The sequence below is a fragment of the Nansenia antarctica genome (genome assembly GCF_963989245.1).
Source record: "Nansenia antarctica genome assembly, chromosome: 3".
NCBI lineage: Eukaryota > Metazoa > Chordata > Actinopteri > Argentiniformes > Microstomatidae > Nansenia > Nansenia antarctica.
In genome coordinates, this window is record NC_137688.1 from 57,520,569 (window position 1) to 57,546,532 (window position 25,964).

The 25,964-nt window shown below is 47.6% G+C and overlaps 1 protein-coding gene across 1 annotated transcript; it reads left to right on the plus strand.

Moving 5' to 3' along the window:
- Window positions 1-389: 389 nt before the first annotated feature.
- On the plus strand, window positions 390-24,731 carry bach2b (BTB and CNC homology 1, basic leucine zipper transcription factor 2b; the record flags this gene model as incomplete). The annotated part of the gene is made up of 4 exons (XM_080527382.1): window positions 390-638; window positions 14,152-15,795; window positions 22,418-22,624; window positions 24,240-24,731. Exons 1-4 carry the CDS (start codon window positions 396-398, stop codon window positions 24,729-24,731), a joined length of 2,586 nt encoding a protein of 861 aa, XP_080383508.1. The 5' UTR covers window positions 390-395.
- Window positions 24,732-25,964: the final 1,233 nt, after the last annotated feature.

Sequence of the window (25,964 nt, forward strand, 5' to 3'; positions counted from 1 at the left end):
AAACAGGTTTTTATTGTTATGGTATTGCCTGGGTTGCCTATGTGTGTGTGTGTGTGTGTGTGTGTGTGTGTGTGTGTGTGTGTGAGTGTGTGTGTGTGTGTGTGTGTGTGTGTGTGAGTGTGTGTGTGTGTGTGAGTGTGTGCGTGTGTGTGCATATATATATATATATATATATATTCTATATATATATAGTATATACTATGTACAGGAGGCAAGGGGGAAAGCGACAGCGTAAAGCTGAGAGCAGCGGTCATGGTGTAAGTGTTGATTCATGGGGCTGTGTTGGGGCTGGGGTGGATTCGGGGCGCTGATGTCAGCCCTGTGGTATGCGCCTGCTGGGCCCACTGTAAGCTGACCCCCCTCTGTTGTGCTTCTATTTCCAGGGCGTGAGCGGAATGTCCGTGGATGAGAAGCCTGAAGCCCCCATGTACGTGTATGAGTCGACGGTTCATTGTACCAATATCCTCCTGTGCCTGAACGACCAGCGGAAGCAGGATATCCTGTGCGATGTGACTGTCCTGGTAGAGGGCAAGGAGTTCCGCGGGCACAGGGCTGTCCTGGCCGCCTGCAGTGAGTACTTCTTGCAGGCGCTGGTGGTACAGGCGGAGAATGGGCTGGTGGTCCGGCTACCTGAGGAGGTATGTATCTAAAACCACCACACCAAGTCAAACGAAAAATAAACACGCACCACTCTGGTTCTTCTTTCAGTCCCTTTTTTCCCAACTGACCCTTTCTCAGACAAATATCTGTGCATGTTTTCCATTAATGGTGTAAAAGAAAAAGAAAAAAGACAAAGAAAAAGAGATTGTTCTCTTCTCAGGAAGGAAATATGACTTAAGTTGCTAAAGTTTTAATTTCATATTAAGTCTAATAGCTGAAGGGAAAAGTGTGAGTGATATGTGCTAGCAATAGTGCTAGTGAGATTATGTGTAGCTATGAGTGCCAATGCGCACCTTTAGCCCCGGTTCTCGGCCATGAAAGCACTTTGGTCTGTGACTGACGCCATACGAGTCTCCATCCTCCCCTGTCTGAACAACCTGCCTCCCACTGCTCCTGTCACTCCAGCCTCGCCTCCATCCACAGCTTCCCTACCATAGAAGTGATTAAAGCTACATCGGCTGATGTATTGATGTCGCACACCCACTCGTAACACATGCATACACACATGTGCCCGCAAAACTGGGGCACACACCACATGTGTGGGGGAGCTGTGGATCTTAGCTGGGGCTAGCATGCATTAATAACGTAATGCCTGTCAAAAGTCTTTGTCGTCATGTTCAGCAGTCGAAAAATACGTCTCCATCACAGTGGAAATCTCTGTGAGGGATCAATCTATTTTGGTCTTATGTAAAAACAAAAAATTATATATATGTAAAAATTAAAAAAGCTTTATGTGCTTTCTTTTCTCCTTAACTCTGAGAATTACTCCAGGGAATGCAAACACACAAAGCAGAATCCCTTTAATATACTCTCTATGCACATGAATAATGCATGATATGAGCTGCTGTGTGTTTCAGGTGTGAGAGTGAATGTGGAAAGTGACATCTTTCAGAAGGCGCCGGTGTCTTTAATGTGCCAGAGAAAGTGTTTTACACTTTTTGAGATTTCAACCAAGCCTGGCTCCCTCTCTTTATCAATTGCTGTTTTAGTTTGACAAGATTACATAAAAGTATAGGATTTAATTTTAACGGAATAAATAATGATCATTATTTGATCATTCAAATAATAGTCTCTACTTCACTTGTAACTTCCATGTTACAAAATAGGTATTCTCCTGAGTAACTAGGCAAATATACAGTACGTCTAATGTACAAACTCACTTATTAAGCTGTTATTCAATAGTTGAAATGCTGCTGCACCACTTTGCCATTTACAAGGGTTTGATTAGGGGGTGGGGGGGGGTTCAGGGGGTGGCTGGGTAGTGAGTCTCCTCTTCTGTCCCTCCCCACTGGTCTGTGTCAGCACTGTGGCCTTTAGCTCAGCAGACCTCGTTGACACTGGTGTGTCTGCCTCCAGTCAGAGAGCAGAGGGCCTTCCCCAGTACTACTGAAGGCTGCCACCTATGTGCAACAAAGGGCAACTGAGGGGACCTTGATCACCACTAGCAGGGAGAGAGAAAAAAAAAAAAAAGAAAAGCATTGCAGATGAAATGTGAAACAAAGACCACCGCCCTCTCCCCCTCCCTCTCTCCTCCCTCCCCCCTTCCTCCCACCCCCTTCCTCCCTCCTCCTTCATCACTCTTTCTCCCAGATGACCTTGTTACTCAGGAGTGGCCGGGGACGTTGGCGCTAGTGACATCATCTAGTTAATGTCATTGCCGTTTCAGAGAGGGAGCCTGTTAATCAAGGCTTTGTTAGGAATCAGATCATGAGAATACAACAAACACGTCTTGTCTCCTTTTAGTAACATTGCCATTAACCAACGAAGGGGAGGATGACACAGAGGACATTTGGTTTACGTTGGATGGTTGAGGCTACACTCACATTTGGGCATTTCTCACATCACATATCTTGTGAGCGGGAACAAAGGGTGATTCATAGAAACCCAGTATGCCGTAAATATGAGCAAACAGGAGGAATTTCAAAGAGAGAGCCCTTCGCTGGAAAAGAGCAGTCATCACGGCGACGGTGACAGTCAGTGTGTGTGTGTGTGCGTGTGTGTGTGTGTGTGTGTCTGTCTCTCTCTCTCACACACACATGATGAAACTGTGTGTAAGTGTGGGGTCTGAATCAATTACAGTTCTCAGCGTCAAGAGCACGGCTGTGGCCTATTTGTCAGAGAAGTGTGTGACGTCCTCGTGTTCTCCTTATAGAAAACAGACAGTGGTTCTTTTTTTATTGTTATTGGCAGTCTAATTACATTAACAGTGTTACATTAACAGTCTAATTTACTGAATAATTGGGCTGAATTATTGAACAAACTAACAAATTAAATATTAATTAATTATTATTAATTATATTGATTCATAAATGGACTGCACTTTACAACAGCCTCTCATTCACCCATTCACACACACATCGGGCGGCTGTGGCGCAGGAGGTAGAGCTTCCGTCTAATGATCGCAAGGTTGGCAGATCGGTGGTTCGAGCCCCGGCTGGCCACATGTCGAAGTGTCCTTGGGCAAGACGTGTGAATGTGTGTGTGAATGGGTGAATGAGAGGCCGTTGTAAAGCGCTTTGGATAAAGGCGCTATATAAGTCAGTCCATTTACATTCACACACCAATGGCGGCAAGCTACCGTGCAAGGCGCCGGCCCGCTCACTGGGAGCAATATGGGGTTCAGTGTCTTGCCCAAGGGCACTTCGACATGTGGCCAGCCGGAGCTCGAACCGCTGATCTGCCAACCTAGCGATCATTAGACGGCAGCTCTACCTCCTTTTTTTAATTATCTTTTATTATCAAAAATGTATAATTTACATTATTTACACATAGGAAGGCATCAGCCCCCTATCTCAAACTCAAAGAAACCAATAAAATAAGAAAACCCAACAGTTCAAACCAACAAAAATAATAAAAACATCAATTCAAACCAACAACAAAAAACAAACAAACACAACAATTCATTCAAAATCATATACCAACCCTCCATCCTTCCCCACAGTTATAAATGTGCTCCCTTCCCCAAACACCTTCTATAAACATCCTTATCATACCTACATCCCTTCTCACCAGATCCTTAAACACCTCCCACACATCCACCACCATCTTTTCATAATTAGCCACATTCCTTCTCAGCCTGACCGCATACCTCCCGTGACTCAGATACATAATTCAGCAAATTCACATTACACCCTTTCTTCTTACCCACCACCCCAAACAACCACAACTCCTTCCAATCCATCTCCTCCACATACCCTCCTTCCCAGTTTCCACTAATCAACTCTTTCATCTTCTCCATATATAACCCCAGTCTCCCACACTCCACATATTGGTGCATAAATGTCTCTGCTGCTGTCCCACATACATCACACATCCTATCAACATTTACCTCAAACTTGCTTATGTAATAACATTGTTAAAGATCCTGTTGTGCCTCAGTAAAAAATCCATCTCCTCACATTCTATGGAGTTCCACTTCACCTTCAAGTTCTCCCACACCCTTCCCACCCTCATCTCTGGAAATACTCTCTCCCATACTTTCTCTGCAGCCGGCCTCCTCACCTTCCCTTTCCTCAGTATCCTGTATATCATCCTTGTCTTCATACCTCCCATTTTAATTTTGACATCCCCCTCACCTATAAAGAACCCTACCTCTCTTCTCTCCCCTTCTTCCTCCACTTCCCTATCCACCATTGCCCTCCACTCCCCTGGCATTCCTTCTTTAATCTTTTCTAACATATTCCTCGCTGCCCCCTCGCACATCTCATCTCCCATTTCCTCTACTGCATCCACCACCACCATTGCAGGCATGAATCCGGGTACAAATTCATACACCAAATCCCTCACCTTTCCCAACCCAGCCCTCATCATTGCCCTATCATACAATTCCTTCCCTTCATATCTTATTCTTGGGTTTAAAAACACTGGTTGCTCCCACACCTGTCTCACATTTTCACATTCATAAGACACCCATTGTAGAAACTCCCCCCATGCCTCCAAAACCTCCCTATAGAAAGGTGCTACTCCCTCTAACATCTCCTTCTTCATCTTCATATACACCCCACTCTCCCCACACCCTCCACTCTTACTGATGGCCTCAGCCATTAATATTTCCCATGCAAACTCTCTATCCCCATATAGATACTTCACCATCCTTTTCACCCTCATAGCCTTCTTTTTCACCTCCAGATTCATCAACCCCAATCCTCCATCCTTACATTCATTCTCTAATACCTCCCGTGCAATCCTTATCCCTTTCCCCTCCCATACAAACTCATTCACCATCCTCTCAACCTCCCTAACCACTCTCTCTGGCACATCCAACACACCCATTACATACACAAATTTGGACATCAAGAGTGCATTGACTACCACCACCTTCCCTCTAAGCTTCAGCCTTCTCATCCTCCATAACCCTAACGTCTTCCTAACCTTCCCCAATATCCCTTCCCACTCCATGTCCCTACCTTCTCTGGATTCTATACCTAGATTTATCCCTAACACTCTAAAGTAATCCTTCCTTTCCCTCAACCCTAACTCATCTCCCTCTTCCCTCTCCATACCTATATACATTATCTCCGACTTCTCTACATTCACCTTTGCCCCAGATGCCCTACCATATACTCTTACACTCTCCATCACCTCCCTCACACTTTCTTTGTCCCTCACTGTCACTGTTGTGTCATCCGCATACTGGCTTAACACACTGACCCTACCTCCTGGCAAACTGATCCCTCTTATCCCTGTGTTCTGTGCTATATATGATGCTAACGGCTCTGCTGACAGTGAGTACAGCAGAGACGATAGCGGACACCCCTGCCTCACAGACCTCCCTAACCTAAAACTATCTATAAGTATCCCATTCACCTTCACGCAGCTCCTAGCCTCACTATACATCCTCCTCACCCATCCTATCTGCAAATCCAAATCTCTCTAGCGCTCTATATAAATACCCATGATCTACCCTATCAAAAGCTTTATTCAAATCTAAACTAACCACTATCCCCCCCCCCCACTAACTTTCATATACTCTATCACATCCCTAATACTGCATACTGTGTCCACTATATCTCTACCTGGTATACTATAAGCCTGTGTCTTCCCTACAACTTTCCCTATCACCCTCTTCATCCTATTTGCTAACACCCTTGCTAACATTTTGTATTCCGTGTTCAACATTGTGAGGGGCCTGTAGTTCTCTAACTTCCCCCTACTGCCTTTATTCTTGTACACAATGTTCACCACCCCCATTGCCATAGTAGTTGGCATTTCTCCTCGTTCCTCCATCCATGTGAACACTTTCAATAATATTGGCCCCAGCAACTCTCTAAACTCCTCACAGAACTCACCCACCAACTCATCTAACCCCGGACTCTTATTCTTTTTCAATCCCTTTATTGCTACCTCTATCTCTCCTATCCCTATTTCCTATCACACATTTCCTTATCTTCCTTTCCTATCTCCATCCTAACTGTTCCTAACACCTCTTCTTTGCTCTCTTCATCCACCTCCTCTTTCCTAAATAAATCCTCATAAAAGCTCTGTACCCTCTCTGCTATCTCTACAAAATCACTAACCTTTTCTCCCTTTACCCCCTCTAACTCTGTTATACAGTTCCTACTCTGTTTCACCTTCTCTAACCCTAAAAAATACCCTGTACATTTCTCCCCCTCCAATGCATACCTTGCCCTACTCCTAACAATCGCCCCTTTGCATTTCTTCCTCTAATCTATCTGCCTCTCTCCTCAATTCCTCCCTCAACCTCCTCTCCCTCTCCCTCTCTATTCTATTCCTATTCCTACCATATCTCATACTAATCTTCTTAATCTCCCCCTTTAAATGTTCCCACCACCTCCCTGTATCATCCTCATACATACTCCTCTCCTTCTCCCTCATCACACACCTTTCTACCCCCCTCCTATATTTCTCCTCCTTTACAAAATCTGCATTCAGACACCACACTCCTCCCCCCCTCCTTTCAACCTCCACACCCAACACACACTCTAACACTGCATGATCACTCAGAGTGTTCATCCTGTACCTCACCTGGCTGAAACCTTCCCTCATCCCTTCTGATACCCACATTAGATCAATCCTGCTCTGTTTCAGGATGCCTCCCACCACCTGCCTCCAAGAGAAGTCCCTTCTAGCAGGATTCCTCTCCCTCCAAATGTCTATCATTCCCATCTCCCTCATTACACGCAATAGCACCCCCCTAGAAGAATCACCCCTAAAAATACAACTCTTAGAGGCATCTAACCGGCTGCACCACACATTAAAGTCTCCCACCACCATTCTCCCCGCACTTCCCTCTCAACTCTTAAAAAAAAAAACTTCTCTCTCTATCCTCATTTGGTGCATATGTATTCACCACCCTGTAGCTCTTCCCCGAATATTCAAACTCAATCCCTATCACCCTCCCATTCACCTCATCTGTTGTCTGCCTCAACTTTTGCACTACCCCTTTTTTCACCAGAATCGCCACCCCCCTGGATCTATTCCCACCGTTGTTCACAAACACCTTCCCTCCCCATCTCTTTTCAACTCCACCCATCTCCCCTTCCACCCAATGTGTCTCTTGTAGACACACTATATCTGCATCACACGTTTTCAAAACCTGTTCTAACTTAAACACATTTTTCACACCATTTGCATTTAACGAAAAAATTGACAACATAATTATAATGATTACATGAACCCACATTATTTTTTTTAAATTAAATTATTACATCATTACATACATTTTCATTTTACCCTCATATTTTTCCCCCCCACCTTCCTTTTAACTTTCGCTCCCAACAGCCTCTTCCTGCCTGCCTTTAACCCAGGAAAGTCCTCTTCATCACTTCCTAAAACAGACCCCTCATCCTTTTCATCCCCCCGACTACTTTGCCTTGTCCGTACCCCTTCTCTCCTTCCACTGTCTCTCTCCAGCTCTACTCCTCCTCTGTTGCTCAAGTCCATTGACACACTGTCCAGACTGCTGGTCAGCTGGTCTTCCTCCACACCGCCAACAGGCGTCTCCTCCACCACCACTTCCTCCTCACCCTCTTCCTCCAACTCTTCTCCCACCACCATCTCCTCACTCCTCCGCGTTCACCTCCTCTCTGTCCATCACCACCTCCTCATCCACTGCCGCCGCCTCTCCGTCCACCGCCTCTCCGGCCACCAGCTCCTCGTCCACCACCTCTCCGACCACCAGCTCCTCGTTCACCACCTCTCCGCCCACCGGCTCCTCGTCCACCTTCTCCTCTCCCGTCTCTCCTTCCTCCTTCTCCTCCTCTCCGCCCTGGTCATCACTCCTTCTCCTCCGCCGCTCCCTTCCCTCCTCACACTCCCTTGCATAATGCCCCTGTTTCCCACATCTGTGGCACTTGAATTCAGGGCAGTCTTTCTTTATATGTCCAGGCTGAATGCATATTCTGCATACTCTCACTTGTCTATCATGGACAACTTTTAAAAAAGCTCTGCTCCTTCAGCCGTCTGAAACTTTGTGGAGTATGGCAAAGATGTTATTGTGCCATTGAATTTGACCTTCAGAAATCTCGTCCCGTCCACCACATCTGTTCCAGGCCACATCCGTCTCTTTATAGGGGATACAGCTGTCACTCCCCAGCCATCTAGTTTGTTCAATATCTCCTCATCAGAGACATAAGCAGGCAGGTTCATGAATGATACCACAACCTCATCATTTATTAGTTATTCACACCCCTTAATTCTGAAGCCATCCATGATTTTTTCTTTTGCTGTAACAGATCCCATTGTCATTTCATAAGAGTTTCTACCCTTCATTCTGCACGCCTCCACACTTCCACACACCATCTTTGTTGTTCTCAACAACTCCATCAAAGTCACTTCCCCTTCTCCCTCCACCTTCACACACCTTCTTTTCATTGTCCTTCTCCATTCCTTTTTTCATTTCCATTGTATCCGTCCGAGGGTGCAAAATATGTCACCCCCCCAAACAGCCAAGCTGCTGGGGGAAGCTAAACTTAAAATGTCCTTTCTCAGTTGATATAAACTGGATTCTACTTCAAAACAATAATGTATAGCCCCGCGGTGGTGTAGCGGTCTAAGCACTGGCCACTAGTGCAAGCTGCCCACCGGGGACTGGGATCGAATCCCAGCTCGCCAGATCCGGATATGGCTGGGGCACACACGGGGAGCGGCATATTGGGCGGCCGCTCCCGAGGGCGGTATAGGAGTATTTCCGGACAAGGATCCGTCGCGCAACAGCGCCCCCGGGGTGCCGGAATAACAGGTGCTGGGCTCGAGGAGCCAGTCAGCTAGTCTGCCTGGCGGCCTCTTCTGGGACTGCCGACCACGGGGTCGTGCGGCGGATCCTTCGCAATAGGCAGGGCATAATTGGATGCTAGGTTGGGTTCAATTGGCTACCAAATTGGGTGAAAAAGGGGATAAAATCTGAAAAACAAATTTAAAAAAAAACAAATAAAATAAAATAATGTATCACATTCGTTTGCTCCACCGTGTGCTCTCGGTCTTTCTCCCACCAAACACTTCCTGAAAGGGGCGTGTCCAGTCACATGCTCTACCTCCTGCGCCACAGCCGCCCTCGTGTGTCATACACTGTAGTCACTCACTGACTAGTTCATGTATTCTACACTTGTTTGCACATTCCTATGGTGTTTTTCCCTGAGCATGGGAAAGTCTCTGGCTAGCCTGAATAGACCCATAGACTTGTGTGATTGATTCCAGACCACTGGAGGGGGTGGCGGAGGGCCTCAGTAGCCTTCTCTGGGATTTCGGGTGTACTCAGTAAAAACATGAGAGAGCCCATCACTATGATTCAGCAGAGGGGTGGTTCGCAGACCTCAAACCACCTCCTGTTTGTGAGCTCTCTTCTCTCAGTCATGACCAGGAGACTGTGCTGCTGCGCATTTCTCAAGCCACACAGCCACACATTTTTGGTGATTGTAGTGTTACAATAATGTTGAAAACAAAGGTATAGTGTGTGCGTGTTGGGAGGCGGGGGGGGGGGGGGGGGGTTGCTGCTGGTTGCTCTCTGAGATTGAGACAGGGGAAATGTAATGCACCTTGGAGTGCATTACATTTGAGACATTCAAGTGTAAGTGACCCGCCCCCCCCCCACCTACCTTCACAGACAGTTGATCAGGTCGGATGTCTCAAGCTGAGAGGAAGCAGCAGCAGGCCAACACAAGCAGTGAGCCCAACCAGCAGACTATCACACGTTTACAGCTTATTAGACAGATGGTGGGAGCCAGGCACCCAGATCCCTCCGTCTTCTCCCTGCCGAAGGAGGGGGGTGGAGTGGAAGAGGAGGGAGGAACGGAGGAACGGAGGAACGGAGGGAAGGAGAAGAGCGAAACCTCGCCACCTGGTGTGACTGCTGGTGCTAATATACAGCTCTCTGGTCCTAGCAGGGGGTTTCTGCTGCCAGCACAAGGGCACATCTCATTCTTAAGCTGATAGTAGGATACAGGGTCTTTGTCTGTGTGTGTGTGTGTGTGTGTGTGTGTGTGTGTGTGTGTGTGTGTGTGTGTGTGTGTGTGTGTGTGTGTGTGTGTGTGTGTGTGAGTGAGTGAGGGGCTGGTGTGAGAGGCACCTTGAAGAGACATGGCAGCCCAGCACAACCCCGTGGAGAGCATGCAGAGTGATCCCTGTGTGTTTATATTCTCTATTTAACCCTGAAGCCCCAGACAATGATCCACTGGCTGGCCTATATTCTCCTTCCCCACACAGGGTCCCCAATGGGAGAGGGGCATGTTGTGCACAAGTGTGCGCCATCTCATTTCCACAGAAACAAAAGCTCTTTAACATGAAGACAGGTGGGCAAGGAGCCCTAAGTATAACATTGGAGTGGGGGCGAGTTTCCTTATCATGTACAGTATATGCAGGGTCATGTCCTCCCCCTTGTCTGGCCGTGGACAGTAAGCTGCACTATGAGAGGATTAAGAAGTACGGTATCTGATTTAATCCACTGGTCAGGGGAAGGTTTACTTACTGGACTGACAGCTCGGTCAGCTACAAGAGTCTTGAGTGTTCAATGTACAGATCTCACTGTGGAGAACCCTCTCATCACGGTTATGAAATGGCATTCAAATGGATACATTTATCAGGCTCGGGACTTGCAGTAAATGGCTTCTCCAGTATTTCCCTCCAATTCGCATATTATGGTTAAATGGCTTTAGAATGAGGCTGAATGCGCTTTTGCTGTACTGCGTCAGTTCATTGTCTCTGTGTGTCTCCCCCCAGTGTCCCCCCCCCCCCCCCCATCCTTACAAGGTTAAATCACCAAGGCAGCCCTCCGTACCGTTTTCCCATTAGTGCTGGGAGTGACTCAGCCTCCTCATAGATTGCCTCTAAATTCAGAGGTTAATGTCAAGTTACTCAGCACATCGGATATTAAAGCGTCTACTGTCGTCCCTCCAGTGGAGATGGCGTATGTATTCGTTCGTGGGGGGGAAGCACTCCGTTCCTCATTAGGATGCATGACATGCAGGAATTCACTGGGGTTCATTTGCATAAATTAGCCGTCTCTACCACAGAGAGGCGAAAAGGCCGATATAAGAGCAGAGAGCTCCGTGAGGGAGAGAAGGGGACAGAGGGAGGGGATTGTAATTCCTCTTTGCCTGTTTATGAAAGGAGTTACCTAAAAATGGCAAGTGAATTGTCTTGTGTCGGTAAGGTGAGGTGCATGGTATTCCTATAGTTTCCCGCTCTGTAATGGTATTGCCTCAATGGACACACACGCGCAGGACGAGACCAGGTCATCACATTAGCATAAAATGGCCCAGATCTGTCACTTTGATGAATGTGTTCCTTTGTCTTAACTCATACAATAAGTGCTGCTAACGGCCGAAACGCTTCATATGTCAGAGTCTATCTGCTAATGATCAGGAAACAGGCTTTATATCCTCCTACTTTTTCTCTAATCCTTTCCGTCTTTTTTTTTGCCCCTTTCTAGTGTCTAGTGCTTTTTCATGTTGCGACCATCTCTCTCTCTCTCTCTCTCTCTCTCTCTCTCTCTCTCTCTCTCTCTCTCTCTCTCTCTCTCTCTATCTATCTCTCTCTCCTTCTCTCCCCCCCCCCCCCCTCTCTATTTCATTCTTCCTCCCTCTCTCTCAATCCCTTACGCTTGCCTTCGTTAGGCTGCTGTGCTGGTTGTAACACTGGAGTAATCACATATGGTGCAGGGCACACATAAAGATGCGCTCCCGCAGGCAGCAGCTGCTGATTCGAGCTGAAAATAGATCCAGGGTACGCTCAGCACTTTTCACCCAGCAGCTCGTCGTCTGTTTATCAGCAGCCCTGGATGCAGTGGGACAGTCGCCCAGCCTCATTTAAGCCAGACCACTTTCACCTTTAAAGACGGCTGGCTGGATCTGCTCTACATGTATCAAGGGAGGGAGGAGTGGGTGAATGGAGGCCAGTGGGTGGCGGAGAGTAGTCAGCTGACCCTGCCTCTCCAGCTAGTTTAGAGCCCCTGCACTCTCTCTCTCTCTCTCTCTCTCTCTCTCTCTCTCTCTCTCTCTCTCTCTCTCTCTCTCTCTCTCTCTCTCTCTCTGTCTGTTGGGAGGTGGTGGAGGCTGGCTGGGACTGTGTGTGTGTGTGTGTGTGTGCGTGCGTGCGTGCGTGCGTGCGTGCGTGCGTGCGTGCGTGCGTGCGCTCCGTGCTAGTCCGGTGCACGCTGATACATGCTGTTACAGTGGAGAGGTGCTGTGCTCATCAGTAGCGTTGAGTCCAGTCAAAGCATCTCCCCTCCCCCCCGCGCACCACACACACGCTCCCACCTACCCACCCTTATCCCCCCACACAGATATCGAGTCAGCAGCTTCCTCTCAACAATGACTGATTGGGGCTTGTGTGCTGTCTGCTGTTGTGGCGTCCTGGAGAGCAGCCCTGTAGGGGGGCCAGAGGGGGCCAGAGGGGGCTGTGCTGTGCTGGCTGCAAGGTCTTCCAGGAGAAAGGCTACAGTAGCTGAATGGCTGCAGCCAGAGCCATATACTGTATATACTGCAGCCTGTGGTCTGGGCTTCTGGGATTAGAGGGAATCAGGGAAGGCATCCCCCTATAGACAGACTCAGAAGACATCTCCTTCTCCTCCTCTTCGGTCGATGAATGGAAATGTATACATATAGACTCTATCTATGTGTGTTGGTGTGTAAAACAGATGTTTATATCCTAAACAGACATCTGCTAAGGTGATGGGGGTGTTTTTTCAAATCTTAACAAAGATTAAACATAATGCCTCCCATGTGTTCTTTATGTTCTTTCTATTTAGCGTTCATTTCACACATCAAAACAGTGTTTGAGGTAGGTTGTCCATAGTTCAGTCTATGTTGAACAGTAAGCGAATTGAGTGCATCATTTAACATCCATATGAGACAGTAATATAATGTTTGACATGTTTAGTGCATTAGAAACCATAGCATAATCCCTCCAATCTAATCCACACACAGACACACACACACACACACACACACACACACACACACACACACACACACACACACACACACACACACATATCTTGGTGATTTTACATAGTTTGCTGAGCCTGATTCAAATGACCTCAGGCTTGTTTTTTCCTCCCTGTTTGCTTTCCCTCATATATATACTGCCCAGTTGTTTTTCCAAACGGAAAAATCCACAAAGCAAATTCTGTGGTTTCTGAGCTTGTTTTTTGATGGCGGAAAATCCTGTTTCACTAGCAGGGTGCCTGGCACCGACCCTGGGAGCGCTACTGAATGCTGCTGTGTGGCGCACAGAGTGAATATCATTACACCTAGACTCATTCATCTTCTGTTGTCCCCATCCCCCAAAAAAATTAAGCAAAACAATCAGTAAACAGAGGTCTTTCGGGCTGTGCAGTATACCTGCCAGAGCTTCACAACAACTTCTAGAATCACCAAACCAAATGACTATTTAACAGTCAGCCTGCTTTCTTTTCTCCTGTCTCCCTATTATACAACAACAACAACAACAACAACAACAACAACAACAACAACAGTAGTAGTAGTAGAGGGCAGCCACGCTTCTGCAGACTCAGGAAGTTACCTAATTATCCAGCATTAGTTCTAAATGGAAGGCTTCCCCCTCTCATCCTGCTCCACATGTCTGCAATAAGGATAAGCTGCAAGTCTTACAAACCATTAGCCTCCACATTTAGGCTCTTCACTGCAGACCAATGACTCAGAAAGTGATGCAGCAGAGGTCCCTATTACTGTACATGACACTATGCACATCAACCCAAGACATGGGTGGGAGTGGGAGCCAGAGCTGCTGATAGGCCTACAGACAGCGGGCCAGACTGTGGTGGGCCAGTGGAATGTCACAAGGGTTATTGTTCTGAAAATGGGCCTGGGCACACAACCTGCTGCCAGCCAGCACCACTGGGTTTTATTTACGGCTGTATAGAATGTTCGGTGCTGACCCGATAAAAGATTTAATGGTACTTCACAGTGTTTGCTTATGGTCATTAGAGCTGTCGGGTTGTCTCACCACACTCCAAGGGCTCTGAACAATGGCAGTGCTGATGGTAATGCTGGCAATTTCCCTGTTTTTTCGCAGGTCACTGCCAGGGGATTCGCCCCATTGTTGCAGTTTGCCTACACTGCTAAGCTGTTACTCAGCAGAGAAAACATCCAGGAGGTCATCCGCTGTGCCGAATTCCTGCGCATGCACAACCTGGAGGACTCCTGCTTTCGCTTCCTGGAGGCCCAGCTGCGGAGCGAGGAGGACGGCCTGCTGCTGTGCCGCAAGGTAGCGGCGGACGTGAACAACTTGGAGGATGAGAGCATGCAGTCAGAGGCGACCAAGGCCACCTCCCCCAGAGTCCGGCGTCGCGCCGAGGCCCTCGCCTCTTTGCGGCGGCCGGATGAGGACCGGCTAGCCGTGGCCGTGCCCAGCGACTTGAGTGATGGCCGACTGGACTTCGACAGACACGGAGCGTCAGACCTCCCCCGCTGCCCCAAATACAGGAAGTACCAGTGGGCCTGCAACAAGCACAATAACGACACCTCCTCACACACCAGTACCTCAGGTTTTCCAAGCACATTATTATTAAAGGAGATCAGCGAAAGCAACAACGTGGTCAGGGGGCAGATCAGGCCGCCAGTGGCCCAGATCAAAGTGGAGCCGCGGGCAGAGGAAGAGGCTATCTCACTGTGCCTGTCAAGGGACAAGCAGGAGGGGCGGGACAAGGATGGGCGGGACATGGATGGGCGGGACATGGATGGGCGGAACATGGATGGGCGGGACGTGGATGGGGGGGACATGGATGGGGGGGACATGGATGGGCGGGACGTGGATGGGCGGGACAAGGACGGTGTGACGGCCATGGAGATGGACAGCCCCGTGTCTGTAGAAGACAAAGCTAAGAGAAGTAAGTCCCCCACCTGCCTCCGCGCCTTCCTCAAGAAAGGGGCCGACCTGCCCGGTCTGCCCAATCCATCGCAGCAGCTTTTCACCAACAGACTCGTCTGCCCCGAAGACAAAGGAACAACTCAGGGAGATTACAAAAAAGACTTCAGGCCTTTCACTGGGGAGCTGGGCCTGTCTGTTACATCCCCAAAGGACATGGATGGTTTCCCAGCTGGCCTGTCGCTCAAGTCAGCCTCCTATGACGGGTTGTGCAAACAGGAAGTGGAGCTGGACCGCCGCAGTGTCATATTTTCCTCAGGGGCCTGTGACCGTCTTGGAACCCCGGCGCATTCCTACCCCGGCGGGAACTCTTTGGAGATGGAGCTCTCTGAGCACACGCCAAAGGGCTTGTGGGCCGGCGCCAGCCAGTCCCTCCCCAGCTCCCAGACCTACTCCCCCAGCGCCACCTCCAACGAGCCCCCACTCCTGTGCCGCCAACGGCCCAACACCAGCTGCCCAGTGCCAATCAAGGTGTGTCCGCGCTCACCGCCCTCCGAGACCCGCACCAGGACCTCCAGCTCGTGCTCCTCCTACTCCTACGCGGAAGACGGGAGTGGCGGCTCGCCCTGCAGCCTGCCCCAGTTTGAGTTCTCCTCCTCCCCGTGCTCCAACTTGGTGCGCAGCCTCAACGTGGACCAGCAGGAGCAGGGCATGGGAGGGGACGCCCTCTTCAACCAGGCGCGACCCAAGATCAAGTGTGAGCAGTCGTACGGTATCAACTCCAGCGACGAGTCAGGCTCCTTCTCGGAGGGAGACAGCGAGTCCTGCCATGTGCAGGAGCAAGGGCCCGAGGTGAGTGTTTTACACAGCATCTTCTCGCTCTACACAATGTATCACACACATGCCCCCCACACACATTGCCCCATCTTGGCTAATCATCTCACTGTGACCTAGCTCTCCAGGTCTACATTAACAATCATTAGATTGTTGTGGAATTGAAGCAGGAAGTGTTTTCAGTCAAAGATTTTTCTGCACCACCAAAGGGCACACACGGGGCACACACAGGGTACTTTGATATTATTAATCGGCTTTACGCACGGCTGGATATCTTTGTAATGAGTCCGAATATGTGTCCCAAGTGCACAAGCACAATCTGAGTGCACACACGCTCAGGAGGGGGCGGCGATGATTTGAGGGCTGTGATTGGTTGATCCTGTGGACAGCAAGGTGAGGGGAGGGAGGGCAGGGAGGGGGGGGAGGGGTTGAAGAGCTGTAAGACTCAGATGTACATGATGGAAGCATGCAAAGAGCTCATTTTATCCCCACTGAGACATCTGACATCTATAATCCAATACGTTAAGCAAAGGGCTACATATGCAAATTCACAGGGTACCTACAGTACATGGCCATGCTTTGACATTTATAGTGTTTCACTAATGAACTATACTGTTAAGGGGAAGGTCTGCTGTATTAGTCGCAGATACTGTCGAGCAGATATTGCCTTTACGGTGTGTATGTGATGCGTAATGTAATGAGGATAATGCCGTTATAGTGTAAGTGGGGGTCTGTGTTGTGTCATGAGGAGACGGCAGCGCAGTGCGGACAGGGATGTATGGTCAATCCTCTAATCATCCTCTAATCCACCTGGGCTAGCTGACGTCCTCCAGACGGCAGACCACGGGACAACACTGTTGTTTACTGGGGAAAGATCAGAGAGGACCAGGGGGAAACCGAGAATACAGCAGCCCTCTGTCAATGCAATCAGGATGAACTAAGTGCCATCCAAAGGAAAATGAAAAGTAACTATTCACAGGAATACCTCTGATACCTCTTCAATTTTTGCTCAGAATTATTGCATCAGTAACATTTGCTTTTGTTGTAGCCTAGGCTAGGCTTTTTTTTCTCTTTTCACTGTGCCTGAAGGAGAAGGCTCTCTGCTTCTCAGGCTGAGACCTTGAAGTGTGCAGGGAGCCGAGAGAGAGAGAGAGAGAGAGAGAGAGAGAGAGAGAGAGAGAGAGAGAGAGAGAGAGAGAAAGAAAGAAGGAGAGAGAAACTGGTGCGTTGCCATGGTGATGAGATTCTCAGAGCAAGTCCCCGTTTCGCTGGGGTTGGAGCAACATGACAGGATTGAGCCTCTAACTGTGGAAAGAATCCAGCAGTCCCTCTCTGCACAAACAGAGAGTGGCAAGATAAACAGCCCCGGCAGTAATGTGTAATTATTACCTTCATAGCACGACACCCAGCACCCACACCCTTCTGATTTATGACCCTTTTGAAAGGACTGCTGAATGCCCTGTAATAAATTGTATAGGATTGATTTACAGTGTTGAGTTGTCGAGGAGGAGAGCAGCCCCAAAATGATTGGGAGACATTACTGTATCCTGTATGAGTCAGATGGACACGCTCCCATTGTAGACAATCCATTAACACTCACAATATCTACTGTCACATCTCTATTGACCCACATGGAGTTATCTGCCGGCTTTCCACTTACTATCGCCTGCTGGTGATAAGATTTATTATGAATGAATGTTCTGGCTGTGCATGAACCTCTCATAGTGGTTTCGTTTATTACACAGCCTTGTGGAAGAAGGGCAAGACGAGGCACTTACATAATTAACCTCTGTATTGGGACAAACCCTGCCCTCTCTCTGGCTTTATCTACTCAAAGAACTGCTACCTCATGCTTCCTGGGGCACTCTTTTTCTCCCCCCCCCCCCAGTGAGTTGGCTGTACAAACAAACAGAGCGCCCAGAGAGAACGGTCTGCCATGCTTCTGTGTGTTTGCAGAGCAAATGGCAGGCCCACTCAGGGAGAACCGGGGCTGGTAAAAATAGCTTCAGCCCCAGCGCTGGAAACAATGAATTCTGACGAGGAAGGAAGTTGTTAAACCGTAGGCTAAACTGTCCGAGGCCAATAGTCATTCAAGGTACTCTGAGTCACATGACGTTCTTTTTGGGCTGCTCTCACGTCCAAGGTTATTGGGTGTTGCATACATATGAGTCACATCTGTTACATTAGCCACACCTTCACACATAGCAGACACCCATTATTTGGGGCAACGTTTTAACAGCCACAATTTTACACCTTAACTGCGTTTAACTGCTTCCCAGCTGAACCACATGAAAACCCTCAGTTGATTAGGTCAAAAGAGGGTCAAGAGAGCATCCTTGTCTGTAACCTGGACCAGTTAGTATACTTTGTACTTCTTTTACTACTACTACTACTAGTACTACTACTACTACTACTACATAAGAAACAAAGATGGATGATTTTACAGTGATAAAGGAGAATTTAAGTGATGAGAACCTTGTCATCACAAGCACCAGGATATCCATGGAGGATCTCTCTTATACATCTCTCTCTCTCTCTCTCTCTCTCTCTCTCTCTCTCTCTCTCTCTCTCTCTCTCTCTCTCTCTCAAACAGCTCCCTGTTTGTAGGCGTCAAGCTCAGTCTAGCACATCGGCTGGTGACAGCGTACATATTGGTCATAGAGCAGATAGGAGTGATAGGGAATTAGTTGTGATATTTCTGCACAAGGCTTCTGCACACGCCTCTCTCCTGTACTGTAGCAATGACAATAAAGTCCATTCATTCATTCATTCTCACCCCTGATTGAACGTGTGACTCTCATAGGAAGCAGAGAGTCTCAAATATCAGTTCCGTTACTACTCTTCTACGGTCTCCAGAAACTCTTGCTCTATGCGGTGACGGTCCTGTTATGAGTGGCTCATTTTGAGAATAAGCACTGTGAAAGTAGATACTGTAGATTCATGTATATATTCGGTTTACGAAGCTCACTTCTACCCACTGAGCATTATACTGTTTCATGAAACCAACAGAGATTCATTGATAAAGGAAGGAGTGTTATTATATATTGTTGTTGGTCTTGTCTGCAGAGTGTATGTTGTGTGTCAGGCTGTTGTGAACATGCCCAATGGAGAGATGAATGCTGGGATGGCAGCTGAGATCCAACAGGCTCTATGACAGCCTCAAAGCCAGCTGGGGCACTGCCTCATCGCCATCCCACGGGAACCTGGCATCCTATAGTATTCCCCCCCCCCCCCCCCCCCACACACACACACACACATTCTCTCCAATTACAGAGCCAGCTTATCTCCCATAAGGTATTCTACCTATACAGAAGGATTTGTATACGTGACACAAAGCAATTGGGTTGTTATGTCTGACGTGAAACGTGATGTTTAGCAATTTCCAGGTCCAAAACAGAAATTCCCCGCACCAGAGTACCAGTGTACTACAGCGGTAGAATGACAGTTCAATAGTTTTTTAGACTCGGATCTATTCATACAACAAGGGACACAGCACTTTCCCGTTTTTCCCATATTTGTCAGCGTCTTTGAGCCTCGGAAAAGCGCTATATAAATATAATGAATTATTATTATTACTGAGGCATTTCGAAGACAGCGCCTCGGCCAACGTTGGACCCGGAAACACGTCACGACTTAACAACCAAATAACCTATGGGCCGATCATAACGTTATCTTTACCCAGATCGAGCTTAATTAGATGTGTGATGCTTTATAATCTCATTATGAGCCACAAGGGTTTTATTGCAGGGTTAATCACACAACGGAGAACACCAACAGACACTTGTATTCAAACAAAGTCTTTATCTGGTCAAATGGAATAAAGGTCTGTTTTAGATGTTGAGATAGAGAAGTTGCAGTACAGTAGCAGCACTATAGAATTAAATGGAGACACTAGACATGAAGAACAAGTCACAGGGGGGGGGGCAGCATTTAAGAAAATTGCTTTACCTTGTATAGGCAAGTGCTTCGAAAATGTGGTGTATTTATCGCCCCCTAGGGCTTGTGTCAATAGCCGGGAATAGAGTAGATGGATGCTAGGAAACGGAGTAAGCGCACTGCTGTGTTCATCTCCAGGGTTCAGCGTCGGTCACAACCCTGCAGGTGAGCACCAGCAGTCAGGCTTTGTAGGGAACCCACTGACCCCCACCGCCATCCATCACCACCCCCCCCCCCCCCTTTCCCACCATTTCCTGCCGTCCCATGGCGGCTCGGCCCGAGTCTGGCCCGACAGGCAGCCAGCTGCCCACCAACCGCACGGCTAACACACTGTGGCCGAGAGGGAGGAGAGAGGCACAGCACAGGGACCTGTAATAGATGAGCCCTACTTTTCACTCTGAACCCATTTGCAGCATAATGACCCATAGAAAGAGTGAGGGAGGAAGAAGAGAGGAAGAAAGACGGGGGAGTCGGGGAGTGGGGGGGGGGGGGAGTGAGAATCCAGAACAGTTGGGTCTGAATTTATAGCTGCCATGGAAGTGCACTCTGTCATCCCAGCCTTGTTACTGGACTGGTTCTCCAGGCGGAGCCACTAAATATAGACATCCCTCCCGCACAAGAGTTCCGGCAAAAAAAAAAAATGTTTAAAGAAAAACTGCGAAGGTCACTGCGAAGAGGTGGCTGTCTCCTCCCACCCCCCTCTGTCCCTCCCTCCCTCCTTCCCTCCCTACGCCCTCCTCCTCTAGCCTGGCTCAGTCAAGAGCCCATCAGTATACCTGTCTGTCTAGTCACTCCATAGCCCTCTATAACTACCAGACATTACATTGCACTCAGAGCAGCCTTAATCACATCTTCTACTCGTTTAAATGGAGCTGGCAGGATATGGTTATGTTCCATAGCCTCTCCACTCCTGTTGGAGCTGAAGCTGTCATGGCTTGGCTCGTAAGTGAGAGCCTGTGGAGCTGAGTGTGGCCTTGAAAGCTCTGGACATTATTTATTAATGTGTCTGCATGCAGATGTGGAGCCGAGATGAGAACGGGTGCAGAGCCTCTCTGAGGGCTGGGGTTCTAATGAGGAAACGCAAGTGTGTGTGTGTGTGTGTGTGTGTGTGTGTATGTGTGTGTGTGTGTGTGTGTGTGTGTGTGTGTGCGCACGCTCGCGCGTGTGTGTGTGTGTGTGTGTGTGTGCGTGTGCGCGTGGGTGTGTGTGTCTCTCTCTCTCTCTCGCTCTCTCCCTCTCCCTCTGGGATGAACTGACGTCTAGATGTACTCTTCAGTGGAGAGCAATTTCGATGCTATCATGAATAAGCACCTTGCTTTGTCCCCATGAGTGCAGCACTTTACCTCAGACGAAGCCTTTACACAGGCACGTCACCATGTGGTGTTGTGTCTGCTAGTGAGAGTGCATTGTCCTCGACTGCAGGTGTTTGAGTCTAGCTCAGCTTGCAGTCCACTGAGGGGTTAGGAGTCTCCAGGGACCTTCTGGCCATGCTTCAGCAGGTACAAAATGGGGGGCGATTTCCCTCTCCCTCTCCCTCCATTTGACTTTGTTCTTCATGTGCTCCAGAGAGGCAGCCATGGAGAGAGAAAGAGCACCAGCTCCTCTCATCTTGCTCCTTGCCAAGCTCTCCGGCTGTCTTCCTCTGGCTCTTTGTTATCCCTGCTCGCTCGCTCGCTGCCATCCTGTTTCTCTCTCGCCTCCCTCAAGCTACGGCTCCCTGGTGCATGCAGATACTGGTGGGTATCTATCTGCCTGTGATGTGGGTATCAGAAGGTCTGCCAGAACCTAAGGGAGAGGGAACAGAAACCGGGGCTATCGATGCACTCCCTTAAAAAAAACACATCTTGGATATCATCAGCAAACCTATGGCAATAATCTATGGCAATATTTTTTTGTATTCCTTATATTTTTCCCCAGTGTTTTTTTTTGGTGTGTCAGAGAGAAAGTGTGTGTTCTTTTGTTCTGCAGCCCTTGTGGACTGCTGCAGGTTAATGGTATAGATGTTCATACTCATGCCCCCCCAGATATCATCTGACACCAATGCGGGGTTGTTAGGTTGACAAGTCACTAACTGTCCTTGAATGAATGAATGGTCTTTATTGTCATTGCTACAGTACAGGTACCAAACAACGAAATTTAGTAGTAGTGGCTCCCCTGGTGTTAGGAAAGGAAAAAAAAAAAAAAAAAAAAACTTTAAAAAAAAATCACAAGAAGGGAAGGAGCTGGTTTACATAAATAAAGGCTATGTACACTATCCACTATACTATACTGTACAGATAGACGACTAGGGTTGTCATATTGCACAATAGTGTTATTTCACATTTATTTAAAGAACCTTTTTTCAAATTTTTCCACATTTTTCCACATTTTTCCACATTTATTTAAAGTCCTTCCTCAATCTGTCACATTTGCACCTCTCCAGACTATCAGGAACAGATGGAGACCCACTTTTCTTGGATCACCTTTTACCTCTTAGCCTGAGAATTGGTTACACAAATAACTGAGGTTGAGAGTGCTGAAGGCTTGCATGTGTATGAGTCACATGCTGTCTGGTCCTGACTATGGTCCTCTTGCGCCCTCTTGTGTTGAATGTTGCTAGTGCTATTCTCAACAACTATTCACAATTGAATTAAATGATTTGAAAATCAACATGGGGTATGACATGAAATATGAAAAGTGACATATTTTGTTTCTTTATTTGCAGGTAAAACTTCCTTTCCCTGTAGATCAAATCACAAATCTTCCACGGAACGACTTCCAAATGATGGTAAAAATGCACAAACTGACCTCAGAGCAACTGGAGTTCATTCACGATGTCCGGCGGCGAAGTAAGAACCGTATCGCAGCACAGCGCTGTCGCAAGAGGAAGCTAGACTGCATTATGAACTTGGAGTGTGAGATCCGAAAATTGGTGAGTAGAACTATAATGACCAGACTGTTCTTTCTCATGCATACTTATAATGACACATATACTCACTGAACACCTTATTAGGAACACCTAATGAACCCCTGGGGGCAGCTGCAAGTTAGAGCCGGTGTCTAATGATCGCAAGGTCTGCGGTTCGGTGGTTCGATCCCCAGCTGGCGACGTGTCAAGTTGTCCTTGGGCAAGACACTGAACCCAAAATAGCTCCCAATGAGCTGGCTGGAGGCTTGCATGGTATCTTGTCCCCATTGGTGTGTGAATGTGTGTGTGAATGGATGAATGGGTGAATCACTTGAATGCCACAGCCTATTTGAGTATTGTTGCTGACCATGTGCATCCCTTAATGCCCCATGTCACAAAGCAAAAGTAATCTCAAACTGGTTTCATGAACATGACAATGAGTTCAGTGTTCTTCAGTGGCCTTCCCAGTCACCGGATCTGAATCCAATAGAACACCTTTGGGATGTGGTAGAACAGGAGATTCACAGGTTGAAAGTGCACCTGAAAAAAAATCATGCAATCATCATGCAATCATGTCATCAATGATGACTCATCATGGACCAGAATCTCAAAGGAATGCTTCCAATGTTTTGTTGAATCAATGCCATGCAGAATTTAAGCAGTTTTTTGTTTGTTCCTAATAAAGTGTTCGTTGAGTGTACGTACATGAACATTATTAACAACCCTCCTTCAGCCATGCTCTTATTCACAAACATGCATGCTGGTTTCTAAACATTACCTCACTATAGAGTGATATTAATTATATCAACACCATTGGGTCAGCATTTTTCTTACATCAACTAACTGCCCTCTAGCTAGTAAGCTGTCAAAGCACAGTAATGTGTGTAGCTGGTGTTGAGGGCAGAGTGCTAGTCAAGCATCCCCAACAGAGCGCTGTCTCTCCTCCTACCTTCTCACCCTTCGAGTTTCCATGGCAGCCCAGCAGCAAGCAGCCGCTATGCTTTTTTTCCATGATGGTCCTTTGATCTGTCGTGGCAGCCAATGCGCACGCTAGTGCTTTTCACACCACATAGAACTGACACGGAAAGCCATCCCATTGATGTTACCCAACAACCTAGATATCATATCATCATGTCAAACCTTTTGTCTCCACCACCATGGCCCTTTATCCTGAACATGCTCACTTAGAAAAGCAGGTTTTCAGTGGTTTCACCACTTCAAGTTCAGCAAACATGGGCAATGAGACTCATATTTGTTTAAGTTATAGTGTTTAGTATTTACCCCATGGGGGAATCTATATCACTTCTTGTAAGGTCCAGCCATAGGGTGTGCACGATATTTGGGACAGTATTTACGGTATAAGGTGGAAGGATAGCACTGATGACCTCAGATAAACAGTATGTACTGTACATACGGGGGGATGTGTAATCTCAAAGAGATTTGTAGTACCGTATGTGTTGTATGTGTATCTATCTATGATCCATGTCAGACCACACTTCATAACACCAGACCTCATCCTTACTGATTATGTGTGTGTGTGTGTGTGTGTGTGTGTGTGTGTGTGTGTGTGTGTGTGTGTATGTGTGCGTGTGCGTGTGCGTGTGCGTGTGCGTGTGCGTATGTGTGTGTGTGTGTGCAGGTCAATGAGAAGGAAAAGTTGCTGACGGAGAGGAACCAGCTGAAGGCGTGCATGGGTGAGCTGTGGGAGAACTTCTCCTGCCTGTCCCAGGAGGTGTGCAGGGATGTGCAGCTGAGTCCAGAGCAGGTCCAGTCCCTTCACCACTACTGCCCAGTCCTGCGGCCTGGCGAGAACCGCACTTCCAGCTACACTGCCCCCAACACCAATGCTGCCCCGGCCACTACCAGCATCGACCTCACCACCCACTCAGGCTCAGCCACGCTGGAGCCCAGCTTCCTCAAGTCCCCCGGCCCCTCAGAGAGCGAGGCCGACTCGGCCATAGGAAACGGAGCTGACGGGCCCGGTCATGAGGCGGAGGGTCAGGACCCCAGCTTGTACATAGAGTCAGGCCTCCCATTCGAACAGTCCAACCAGACGGTGACTGTAGATTTCTGCCAGGAAATGACTGATAAATGTACAACTGACGAACAGCCGAGAAAGGACTGTACTTAGTAACGGTGGTTTATCTGTGTTTTTTTATTATTTAATTTAGTTTTTATTCTTCTGACAAACCCTTTCTTAGGGTTGTTGAGATGGGTCAGGCTCTGCCAGTGTTCTTTGAAACCAGTTTTGTTTGTATTTATGTCTTTTGTTTTTTGTCTTTTTAAAGGTTGACACTACAGTTGTCTTAACAGCAGCAATACTGTTTTCCAGGTATTCTCCTCTCTAACCATGACAGAGTGAGAACTTCTCACACAACGCTCTCACAATGGTGCTACCCCCTTGCCCTGGCAGCGACCTCTGCAGTGGAAACACTGTCCTCTATGTATTACACATTACAGTCTATTCACACCAGGGATGGGCAAAGATCACATCTCAATTTCAAACCTCAATGGACCTAACAACAGCTCTCTCTCTCTCTCTCTCTCTCTCTCTCTCTCTCTCTCTCTCTCTCTCTCTCTCTCTCTCTCTCTCTCTCTCTCTCTCTCTACCTACAGTATCTACAATATCTAGCTATCTATCTGTGTTCTTCTGTTACACTCTCTTTACCCCACTTGGTCTGCTTGATTTTCTATCGATCTCTTTCTACCTCTATCACTTTCTTTCTCTTATTCTCTCACTATCTCTCAGTGGCCCTTGTCACAGCAATTAAAACTCAGGAAAATCTTCTGAATGTTCAACATGATTCACATGAAAATAAGAATACAGCTTCTGTACATGAGAGATTTATAAAGCAGTTAGACTGTAAATGTTCATATGCAAAAAATGTCTTCTGTGTCACTCATTGGTATTTCTGTACAGCAGAACTTTACAAGAGAAACATTCCTCCTTTGCCTTCCTCAGCACTGAAACAAAAGAGAAAAACAAAAGATTTGACAGGTGGTTAAATAGCTATATCCCACACATCAGCAGTTTGGATGTTGCAAAGGTCATTTTCAAGTACTTGCTTGGCAGAACATATAATGTATATAGTATGGAGCATGGTGACTGTCAGTACAGTAATATTGTACAGGTAGAGGCTTAGACGTTTCTTTTTCACCAGGGTTATATCAAGCACCTTCTTGCTAAGGGAAATTATTTGCTTTGCTGTTTCCTGCTGAAAGGAAATTCCCCATAAGGGTGGGTGTTCTTAAACTCAGGAAATCAGCTTGATACACACACACACACACACACACACACACACACACACACATATTCATTTTAGAGCCCCTTTGCATGAAAATGAAATGTTCCATGTTATTTACC